This window comes from Gavialis gangeticus, unplaced genomic scaffold (assembly GCF_001723915.1).
Source record: "Gavialis gangeticus isolate Ggan-Ray unplaced genomic scaffold, GavGan_comp1, whole genome shotgun sequence".
NCBI lineage: Eukaryota > Metazoa > Chordata > Crocodylia > Gavialidae > Gavialis > Gavialis gangeticus.
In genome coordinates this window covers 88,305,962-88,317,996 of record NW_017729025.1, presented here as the reverse complement: position 1 = coordinate 88,317,996, position 12,035 = coordinate 88,305,962, and the positions used below count along the sequence as shown (strand labels likewise).

The 12,035-nt window shown below is 46.5% G+C and overlaps 1 protein-coding gene and 1 long non-coding RNA gene across 2 annotated transcripts in view; one reads left to right on the top strand and one right to left on the bottom strand.

The window, feature by feature from the left end:
- The window catches only part of RGS6 (regulator of G-protein signaling 6), a 772,987-nt gene that overhangs the window by 537,608 nt on the left and 223,344 nt on the right, over positions 1-12,035 (top strand). The window contains exon 3 of the mRNA XM_019519132.1: positions 1,147-1,246. Coding sequence (XP_019374677.1) covers positions 1,147-1,246 — 100 coding nt within the window. The remainder of the gene's footprint in view (positions 1-1,146; positions 1,247-12,035) is intronic.
- LOC109298828 lies at positions 1,978-3,895 on the bottom strand. Its single transcript, XR_002097713.1, has 3 exons — positions 3,883-3,895; positions 2,140-2,142; positions 1,978-2,078 (listed from the first exon to the last, which is right to left on the bottom strand). It is a non-coding gene; the product is annotated as an uncharacterized LOC109298828 (long non-coding RNA).

The window sequence follows — 12,035 nt, the reverse complement described above, 5'->3', positions numbered from 1 at the left end:
GCAGGGATCAGGAGGGAGATGAGCTGAGCCAGACCCAGAATCAGGATCAAGGCCAGGGCCGGGGCCAGGGAGGGGGACGGAGCACACTGCGCCCATATGGCTGCCCCTACCTCCGTGCCCAGGGTCATTGCCCAGCACCGGTGCCCCTACATCAATGAATCTGCCGCCCCCCAGTCCCACACCGGCCCCAACCCCACACCAGCCGCAACTCCACACCACCCAGGGGAGGCCCAAAGTGTGGGGCTGGAAGGGGCCAGCCTCGGCTGCACCACCAGGCCAGAGAGGACAGAGCCCCTGGGACCCTGCTCCCACCCCGAGTTATCATTGTTCAGGCTGCTCATCCAGGGCGCATGGCTCCTGCTGCTACACTCACCCTGGGAGGCATGGGGGGGTATGTGCCCCCTGATCTGTGCAGAGCAGGGCAGGCTATTGCGGGCTGGGACCAGGGCTGTGCTGGGCTGTTCTCAGAGGGGGTGGGGCAGGCTGCACTTGCAGCGAATGGTGGTGGCACTGAGAGGGGGGTGAGGTGGGCTACGGCACACTTTGAGGTGGCTGCAGCCACTCTGCCCTACAGAAGCCTGCCCTGCCCCACACAGATCCAGGGGCACATGCCCCCATGCTTCCTGGGATGTGCGTAGCAGCAGGACCTGTGTCCCCAGACTAGCCTATTGCACCTCAGTCCCACACCTTGCCATCTGTGCAGCATCTGCCCCACCCTTAGCCCCAGCCCCACTCCCTCCCCACACCTTCTACAGCTTCCAGAAGCCCATAGCTGGGCTACCTTGCAGTCCTACCACTGCTCTGCATTGGGGGGGGGGGCTAAGAGATGTTAGTGCTACCCCACTTACGCCGCCTATGAGCATGTGTAAGATGTTGGTGTGCTGCAATTATTCTCTCTTGTTCAGACCCATATTGGCTCATTGTTTTCTTCTAAATCCTCATTAACAATCTGTTGCCTTTGACTTATGCTTAGATTGTAAGATCTTTCGGCCAAGAACCATATTTTTGTTCCACATCTGTACAGTGCCCTGCACAATGGAATCCTGGTCTGCAACTGTGACAATATAAATAGTAATTGTAATAAGTATTACTAGTATAGTTCCTGGGCTAGCAAAATAATGTATTCCATTCCATCCCACTTCACAGATTGAAGAGATCATTGCAAGAATGCAGGATGACAAAACAGGAGGAGTTCCCATCCGAACAGTCAAGAGCTTTCTGTCTAAAATCCCCAGTGTTGTCACAGGTAAGGTAAAATTAAACAATCTGTGCCTATTTTCTGGATGTGTTCTTCAGCCAAAAATGAAGAATGGGCACAAATCAGTTAGTTTCTATAAGCTAGAGAGTGACTTTTCTTAATCACCAATGAGATTTCCTTAGAGTGATCTATGAAAATCTGTTTAGTGTTTATGTAGGCTCTAGTCAGCATCACAGTATTGCCATTAAACATCATATATGGTAACCTCACACAGGAACAGGCTCTGGCTTGACACTTTAAAAATAAAGTTAGTAAAGATAGCAAATGATCAGAGATAACAGAAAAGGGCAATTAAAAAAAGATGTGGATTGGAAGAAAGTTGGCAAGAGTTCTCAGGAAGAAAATGTAACAATTTTTTCCCTTCTCCTCCCCAGTATTGTATTGCTGGTTCCCTGGATTTCTACAGCATATGCAGAAATGCAAGGAGACAGTATAATCTCCTTTACAAGGCCATTCTACTACAAAGAAGCTATATGTGTAAAAGTGTGAGACTATGTGGCTCAAGAGTTTGGTTTGGGGATGTGGGGCATTAATGTCTATACATCCAGAGCTCTAAAGAACAATATCATTATTATATGATTAGGTATCTACTTAAAGCGTGTGGAGGCAAAGTAAAAATCACAGGCTGCTCGCAGCACCCAGTGCCATTTTCACAGTCATTTTATGGTGAGCTTCCCCGCCTTCTGTCACTGATTGGCTGAGGGGCCCCAGTGGCCCTGCCTCTTGCTGCTGTTTGGTGGAGAGAGCTGCCTTTCATGCAGACTCGCCCTTCACTGCTGATTGGCAGAGAGGGTTGGGGCCACACAAAAGGCAGCTCTCTCTGCCAATCTTGCTGGCAGCTTCACCCCTGGCAGACTGTGAGGCTGGGCGACAGGAGCCACTGGCTGTCACTGGGGAGCCAGCATTTTATTTTTAGTAAGTTTTTTTTTCCTGGTGATTCTGTGCAAAATCACAGAGAACGCCAATTTTCACAGTGATCACAGAAACTGCCTTTTTCACAGTTTACACAAAAATCACAAAAGTACAAATTAAGTAGATCCCTACATGTGATAGATGCTTATGGTGGCTGACATAGAATGAGTTTGGGGTTACCATCTAGTTGCCAGTGGACAACTGCTTCACAAAATCTCACCAATCTACTAGTTCCAATTTGCTATTTTGTATGGCTGTGCAAAATTTTGACTGGTGTTTCATTTCAAAGCTGTTTCAACGTGTTTCCAACTCAAAACAGCAAAATCAAAATTAAAAGAAAGGCTTCAAAACAGCTTCAAAACAAAACGAGGGTATGCAGAATGTTTTGAAAGTTTGAAAAGTTTTGAGTTTCAAAGCTAGGCTTGCTTGCAGCTAAACAGAAACTAAGAAGAGGGAGGGAGAAGTGGGGGGAAGGACTGCTCTGATATTGACATCTAGCTCCTGGTTTGATTCCCCAGCTCTCTGATCATTTCCCCAGTTCTTTGCAGGGAGACCAGCCCCTGATCTGCATGTGGGGTTTCAGCAGGCTCCCTGGGGGAACGGGCCCCTGGGTCTGTGTGCAGGATGACAACATGCTGCTGCAGCTGGCAAATGATACTAGTTTTGTTTTAAACAGTTTGAGGTGCAGTTTCACAAAAACTCCCACACCTATCTCCTTGAAACTGGGCAGGATATATGACCTCAGAATTGCATCCCTGCAATTTTCATCCAAATCAGGCAAGAAATGACAAAGTTCTAGGCTTTTTTGTGATTCCCCATTTTAGCCTATGGGCAAAACATTGAAACATGTAGAAATAGCGTTGAAACAGTTTTGACGAAACAAAACAGAACAGTGCTTCAAAAGAATGAAATGAAACAGTGTCCCTTTGAAAGGGTGAAATGGAAGTCGAAACAAAGTGGTGCTGTTTTGCACAGCCCTGCTTAGAGAATGAGAATTTATTCTAAGCCCTAGGAGGTCTCTTTCCAGGTTTTGCAAGATGCACATTGGCAGGACTGTCTGGGGAAGCTTTTTTTCCTATTGTTCCTGTTGTGTTGGTAAATGACAAGTTTCGCTTTCCATGGTTGTTAGTATGGCAATATTAATGGGCAGTAAACTCAAAAATATTATTCAACATGCAAAAATCCAGTATCTTCTTGTAAATAGGCAGCAAGTCAATAACTGTGTGTTGAGGTTTGGGAAAGAGGGTTTAGCCGTTCAAAATAAAGCTCTTCTTTATGGATTTGTTCTAAATCATGAAGGATATATCTCTAGTCAGCAAGGGCACTAGAAAATGCAGGCGGTATTGTCAAACATTTGGTTATTATCACATGCCACAGCTCATCTGAACACAAAGATATTGTGCTTCTAAAATGTCTTTAATTTGAACAAGGTTTGATTTGCCATAGATGCAGGTGGAGTCAGAGGGATGAAAAAATGCACAATATGATATCTCTTTGTGTCAGAAACAATAGCTTTTGCCAGATTTAAGTTTACAGGAATGCAATACTCCAAACATTAAGTGAGAAAGACAAAATCTGGAAACTGAGCTTCATCTGCTTAAAGCTCAGTCTTACAAATGTCTTTTACCAAGTAATAAGCCCTTCTGTCAGAGACGATGAGTAGGGGGTGCATGCAGGTGCATGTGCACCCCCTACAAAAAGGTGCCGCCGACACAATCAGCAGCACCTGTGGGTGGTCACTGCTTGCCAACCCACCGGTGGCATCTGCAGGTGATCCGCAATTGCTGCTGGCCACCACCAACGCTGCCGGTGGTGCCTGCGAGTGGTCGCCATCCCCCATGCCGCCAACAGCGCCAGCGGCGTCTGTGGGAACTCTGCACTCACCGCTGCCATGCTCCCACCGCCGCCATGCTCCCACCGCCACCAGTGCAGCCGTGACCCCCCAGCCGCCAGGGACACTCATTGTTCATGCCTTCTGTTATGAGTAATCTAATTGATTTCAAGCATGACTCAATGTAGTTTGCAGGATCAGGGCCATGCTGTGGAAGTACAAGATGAATCCAGACTGAGATGTGAAAAGACAACTACTAAATTGAGGTGTATGACTGGATCATGTGCTGACTAAGTCTGTTTTTGAAGGTTCCAGGGGAAAATAACCATTTCATCCAGTTTGAAAAGTCATCCCATAAGCTCTAGTTCAAGAGGAAAGCAGAGTGTCTTAATACTTACTCATCTAAGAAAGATTGCTGATATTCTTGTTAATATTCATAGCCTTCATTAAGCAATTGATCTAGTCATCAAGACATCAATGTGACTTAGGAAGAGGAAGAAAACAGGATACATCATAGCATCTTTAAGCTGATTATCTTTATTTTTAAGTACCACCATGGGAGATAGTTCCCTTGCAGAATGAAAACTGTCCTCTTGCATTCTGCTATTCTGGAATAGCAGCTACATTCATGTCACCTTGAAATTGAATCTTTCCACAGCCAGGAAGTACAATCCCAAACTTTGAAAGGAAAGAGAGAAAGAAGGAAATGATTCAGACAAAATAGGAACAGAACCTTCATCAGCACTCTCAGAAATCTTTTTCAAAGGAGAAAAGGGAAAATGTGTTGTGTTGTTCAGTAACATCCTTTCCGCTGATCTAAAGCCTCAGCCAGTCTCCCATGTCTGGGACAGGAAGCCTTTGCATTTGGAAAGCACAGAAAAACAATAACAGGGAGTCTGACCTTTTTTCCATTTCTCTTTCTCCTTCCCCTTCTCTTTTCACAAATGATGAATCTCTATGTCAAAAATAAAGGTAAAATTCTTATTGCACTTGCATTACATTTTAACCCTTGTTTTGTTTAATGTGATTAACATAAACACGCATTTTCAAAAGATTTCAGAATAAATGTGGACCTATCTGGATCTGGCTCTTGTGTGGGAAGATCTTAATTTTTAGAATCCAGTGACATTTTCTCTTTTTACAGTCAACACAGTTCCACCTTAAAGTATAGCAATAAGGGCAAAGCGTGACTTACTGTCAAGCTAACAGTAGTAAGGCTTACACATGGGGTTACCTTTGCTCAACATTTCTGCTGTAATTGCTTCTCATGGGGAAAAGGCAAAATCATTTTAAAAAGATATAACTGCACTTTAAACATTCGGCTCTGTTTATGGTACAGCAAAGTAAGTGTTTGATTTTGAGATTAGGTATTGGGAAAAGAGCCACTCAGCTTCTATTTTGCTTTCATCTGGCCAGATAACTGAGTTGCGTAGTTTGGAGAGAGTGAGCCTACGGGAATCATCATTAATGATCATCTGTAGACATCAGGAGTTTGCAGAATGGATGAAAAAGCCCTTTAAAAGTATTACAGGTTCACAGGGTGGTGAAATGCCAGCCGCATTAGTACCCTGTATTAGCGGGAACATTGTGAACCTTTCACTCCTTCACTCTGGGCTTGAAGTAGGTTGACATGGATTAGTATACTGCATTGGTATCTCTCTCCTTGTCCTCTATCAGCTACGTGTATACATTTTAGAGACTAAGTAGCCCAAAATCAGGAGAAGTAGAAAAACAAATCACTAGGGAAAGTGACAAACAGAGAGTTAAGGGTCAGTGGATGTGGTGAGTGAGGTTTGAATAGAATATTCTCATGTTTTTCCCATGTCTCCACTGGACAAGGTAGAGAATATTGTCATGTGTACAAGTGCCCTGAGGCACTGACAGATTTGCTTCTAACTCCTTAAATACCTCTTGCTGATAAGTCTCTAGAACACTATTTACTGTCACAGAAAAACCCACATATTCCCATTTTGGAGAAAGAGGGCATGAGTAGTGTTCTCGTACTGTAATGCACTTAAACTGCAGCTCAGTGCTTCATGTTACTCCAGGCATCAGTGTCATTAATACACCTCACTTAATTAAACATCTGCAAAACTGTCATTCAAACCCTGAACCTGGTTTCTACACTTCTACCAGTGTGTCTTAAAACTAAGCTGTCATACCAGTATAAGGACCCCTCAATGTCAGGGGTACATCCCTCTCCTTAGCTGTTTCAGTCACGGGTCCCATATAACGTTGCCAAAAGCCTCTGTGCTGATCTATTCCACCTGTGCCTTCTAGTACAGATATGCCATTTCACTCCCAGCTTAGCTAAGCCTCATTTGAAATCTTTTCCATTCTGACCCTCAGCTCATCCTTATCGCTCCTAATGTGCCATAGAGGTGACTTTCAGCTGAACACCTCCTATCTATTCCATCTTCTTCTCAAACATTTCTGAGATACCTTTACCCTAGCCCGTAACTCCCCAACTTTTAGTACACCTCTATAAGCAGTTCCATCATTGGACCTGATTTCTGAATGACACCTTTTACTCTGGTTGTGATCTCCACATCAGTCACACTTTGATCCTGACCCTTAGGCCAACACTTTCCCCATCTTCCACTGCTCTGCTCCCTAAGACTGGAAATAAACTTCTAATCTGCCATATCCTGATGTACCATTCTTGGACCCCTTCTACATGTTATAGGAATTGCTCAATTAACTGGTTAATTGTGCAGTTACCTGGAGACCAGCAACACATACAAAGTAGCTATCACACAATAAAAAGCTCCAACCAGCTATACCTCAGCGGGCACAATCAGTTAGATCTCAAAGGGCACATCTACATGTGTCCCTACAGCCGTTTTGTTACTATGCCTTCATTTAGGACTTCCAAAAGGAAGTCCTAAATGATGGTACAGTAACAGCCTATAGTGTGTTGTACACGCTGCATGCAGTTAATTTTAATTGCTGTGTCACCATAGCAATGAGATAGAATGAGGGAGCACGTTGCTACAGCAGTGTAGCTGCAGTGTCACAATTTGTGACTGCTGATGCTAGCATCGCCGTAGCATATTGCTACAGTGATATAGCATCACATATAGACATGCCCAAAAGCTAACTATACATGGTTGCTATACAGCTTTATTTTGTACATGTAGCAGGGGCTCTCCTGTAGTTGGGAGCTCCGTCAGCTGAATTGAGAGTGCGGAAAACCCCCAGAGCCATATAGGTGCATCATACCCAGTGTAAAAACTCCGACCCTAGAAACTATGAAAGCCCTAGGTATTGAGGGAGATGTGAACCCCAGAGTCCAGGGGTTTCCTGCACTCCCAAGCCATGGGGATAATGAGAGCTGTGATTCCTATGGTCTGGTGGTTTCTTGCACCCCTGAGCCACAATTCTCTGGCCCCAGGTGTTTCCTGCACTCCTGAACCGTTGTGATTGTACTATGATCCCTAGGGCTTGGGGGTGTGGGAAATCCCCCTGGGGACAGCGGATCATGGTGATCTTCCAGCTCCAAGGGTTTCCTGTACCCCCAGGGTGCGGGAATTACTGTAGCAGTGATCCTCCACCCCCAGGAGTTTTCCACACCCCCAGGGCCCCAGGGTGGGGTGGTCACCACAGCAGTGATTCTTTAGCCCCAGGAAACCCCTGTGGCTGGGAGCCCCTCAACTGGGAAGCCTTAGTTCCAGCTACAGGAGCTTGCCAGCACAGGGAGGAGCCCAGGAGAGCTTAAGCACCAAGCTAGTGCAGGCAGATGCTGTGCAAGCTTCGTCCACACTGTTCTGCCAATGCACTTCATTTTTGACCTGCAGTATTGCTTTTATTCCAGTGCTGGGTTGTCTAAGCGGAAGCTGCCAATATTGCTGAAATATGCCAGATGGTACATGGTTTTCTTGATGTGAACAAATATTCACTTGAGACCAGTGATCTAAACTAAGTTTAAACTGCTGTGTATTTCTATCTAAACAAGCCAGCATATATCTTTTGACAAATGTGTGTGCAGTTGTTCCAATACACAGCAAAATATCAGTCGGTCAAAGAGGAGGTATTCTGCTAGAGAATGCAAAACCCATGCTGTTGCAAAAGAGATTGCTTATTCTTGACAGCCCTCTGTCAATACAGTTATACATCAGAATGGGGAAGGGGGACCCATGCACCACTTGCCTCACAGGCTGGACAGAAAAAGTCTTGATTTCTGCTGATAACACCTTTGTAGGGTTGAGCACTTGAGAATACTAAAAGGTTGAGTTCAGAGCACATTTCCTAGAGCAAAGTGCATGGTACAGATTCTTGTGTCTTGTAAATGTATCAGTAAAACACTGCATTCACCAGGGAAAAAACAGATTCCTTCACAGTCATGAAGGAAGTGTGCAAGAGGCAAGACACCATGCTGGGGATGTACAGCCTTGCCACAATACTGTGAAGTACAGGCAAGGCACAGTCTTGATGTCAGAGACCTGTTGCTGTGTCCCGTCTCTTCCTGTGGAAGGCAGGAGTTGCCTAAGGGCCTCACAGAAGCTGCTTTAGCTATTAGAGTGACATAGCTCCATAGACTGGTAGTAAAAAGGATCCTGCCCCCCAGGGACCCACTGTCCATTTGCCTGGCTAGAGAACATTAGCCTGAGATCTTTGCCTGTACTTTCTTGTTAAGTTTTATTCTGGATCTGTAAATTACATTGTGCTGATCTCTGTTAGTTGGAGCCACTACCTCATATCTAAATCATCTACACACTTGCTAAAGTGTGGAGCTAAATGTGCACTTTTAGCTGAAGCCATCTCTTTGTTTCATCAACCTTGCTTCCTGGAAAATGCCCCCACTTAAGAGCTTGACATCTAGCGCATAACTAGCTATATTTTCAGCACATCCAGTGGATATAACTGCTTGGAGAGTGTACTTGGACATTTGCTTACCATCCTACCTATAAACAAAGCGAGGTTCCATATGCAAGTCCTTGGCAGGTTCAAATGAATCCATTTAGTTAAGATAATTATTTCCCTAAATCTTTGCCCAAAATTTCCCAAAATAATTGTCAGTATTTTAATACATATCAACTCTAACCTTAAACAGTTGCAGGTGCTTTTCCCCCTTGTATGTGTAAGCTGTATCACATAGTAAATTCAACAGTGTTCTGCAGTCACCTGAGAAGTCAGTCCAAGCATTGATCTTTTATACTGATCTCTTTGCTTCTTACTCAGATAGGAGAAATTTTGCTGGATAATGAAAAGGCCATTTTATTGAGGAGAGAATTTATTCTTCATAGCACTCTATCAATATGGTTAAATATCAGAATGGTGAAGGATAACCATTTGTTATGATCATGTTCAGCCTAAACTGGTTCAAGTTAAGACTGAACTGGATTTCTTATCTATAATGTAGGGCTTTGGCAGGTTACCTGTATAATATCAGAAATCTGTGGGATGTTGTTTTGTCATAAAGTTATGGCATTTTTAGAGCAGTCTGAAGTGAAGGTTTCATGTTATTTCAGGCCTGCATGATTGTGACTTGCTGACAAGTGTGGTGAGTAGGGACATGCGTGGCAGGAAGCACAACTGTGGGATCTAACATTAGATCCCACTGTGCCTTATCACCGATCGCAATCCCAGGCTCCTCCTACACCGACTCCTGTGGCTGCAAGCCTTGCAATTGATGAGGCTCAGCAAGACCCGCAGCAGGGACAGCATTTCCTGCACTTTCCCCCGTGAGCCCTGCAGCTGACAAGGGCTGCCCCCAGCAGGGGCAGCTCTGGGAACACTGCCCCCACTGTGAGCATTGTTGGCTGCAGGGCTCACAGCAGGGGTAGCAGGAAGAAGGCTGCCCCTGCTACAAGCCTCGGGAGGAGCAGAACACAGCAGTGGCAGCATTCCCCACGCTGCCCCTGCTATGAGCCCTGCATCCCACTTCACTGCATGCAAGGAGGCTCGTGGGGGGAGGGAAGCATTTGCCCCACTGCAAGTCCCACAGCTGACAATGCTGCCACCACTACAAGCCATGTCAACTGCAGGGCTGGCAGCAAATGGTGCACCCTGTGGCTGGGAGCCCCTCAGTTGATGGTCCTCCCAGCCACAGGGGAGCACTTGCCACATGTTCAATTAATGATGTGATTAAAATAAGCTACGAAGTTATTACACATTTTTTTTGGAATAAATGTGTAGTTTACTCCTTGTTTTATCACACTGTTCATTGGGTGAATGTGTAGCTGGGTCATACCTTGAGGCATGATTGCCTGGTTAATCGCACCTTAAGTGTAACTGTAGAGGGGGCTTTAGAGTGCTGTTCAGAGCTGGTAGAAGCAGCCTCCCCAGGACTCTGAGCTTGGTCTTCCCATGGGCCAGACCAGGCAGCTGAGAGTGGTGGGGTTCCCTAGCTCCATGGTCTCTTTGCAATTAAGCTAAGAGCAGTTGCTCTCCATGGGAAGGGAGGTGGGATGGGGAACCACTTAATTTTTGGAGGGCAGGAAGGGGTACAGCAACTATGAGCTGTCCACCATGGGAAGCTGGAGGAATGAAAGTAAAGTGTTTTACCTCCCCTGACTATTCAAGCAATACTCTGGAATGCTGTGCATAAAATCTTTCTAAGATAAATCTCTTTTGGTGTGATTTATCTTTAAAATGTTTAAACAGTATTTATGGTGGTTTAACACCCTTTAACTAATGTCTGCTTTCATTTTAAATTCCTTTATGATTTTTTTAAGGTAACTTGTGACAAGGTCCTTAGATTCTGTTATGCATTTCTTCTTCAGATTAGACACAGGATGCAGACAGATGTGCAGGCCTCTGCTCCAACTCCAGGTGCTTTACATAAAGTGCCATGAGTTAGCGCGCCTCTCTCCCCACCCCCCACATCCCAACAGTCTCCTGTTGGGTCGATGGGGAGAGAGGAATCAAGCCAGCCTGCACTGGCCCTCCTCCAAGGAGGCTAACAAACCACCCCTATCCCCAGCCCTGCCCCCGCCAGCTCTAGGGCTGCCAGCAGAGAGGGAAGGGGAAGAAAGCAGCTGTGAGCTTCCAGCTTGGCTTTGCCCAGCCTGAGCTAGAGTGGTGGGGGGTGGATCAGAGCTGAGAGGGGGGAACCAGGCTGGCCTGCAAAGTGAGGGGGTCCAATCCATCCCTGTTCCCCTTCAGCTCAGGTCAGGCAAGACAGAGGTAGAAAGCTGCAGCATGAGCTGCTGGCTTGCCCGGCCTAAGCTGGAGGGCGGGGGATGGATTGGAGCTCCCTCACCTCTCAGGCCTGGCTGAGTTCCCCCCAGTACCCAAGCTGGGGAAGCTGGGGAGGGGGGGCTCAAGATAGAGGGGCCTCAATCTACCTCCCATCTCCAGCTCAGGCCAGGCAAAGCCCAGCCGGCATCTTACTGCTGCTCACTTCCCCCTTGCCACTCCCTCTCTGCTGATAGCCCCACAGACCACACATATGAAAAATTAACCCTAGGGAACACAGGTTCCCTAAGGCAGCCTAAAGCAGAGCACCTTCATCTACTACGTCATTTGAGGAAGGTTAAATTGTCATGTGATCAGCCATTTAAAAAGTGCTCTGCAGCCGTGCGTATGTATCACAACACAGCATAGGCAGAGAGAGAAAATCTTATTTGGGGGGGCTGGATAAAACTTAAACTTAAAAGATACTTCTACACACACACACACACGCACCCACACACCCACACCGCTCAGCAGGTAAGTGTGTAGGGGGGGAAGGGGCGCAGGGAAAGGAAGGGGTATGAAGGAGGCAGATCAAGGGCCCTGAAATGAGGGAAGGAGTGTGGCAGGAGCAGGGGTGAATGGGGCCCTGAGGTAGGTCATGGGAGGGTCAGAGCTCAGGCAGCTTGTCCAGGGGTGTGGAGGGCTCCCACCACTGTGCTCACCCCCGGGGCAGGCATGGGGGGGGGCACGTGCCCCTTGGATCTGTACGCAGGGAGGAGATGGGCTGCTGCTGTGGGCTTGGGCTCTACACCACACTGCCAGTGCTCTGGCAGCTGCTCAATGCCACATGTCTCCCATCACCAGGCAGGCAGGGGCCTCGGTGCAGCCAGCATATAGGAGGCATGTGGCATTGCA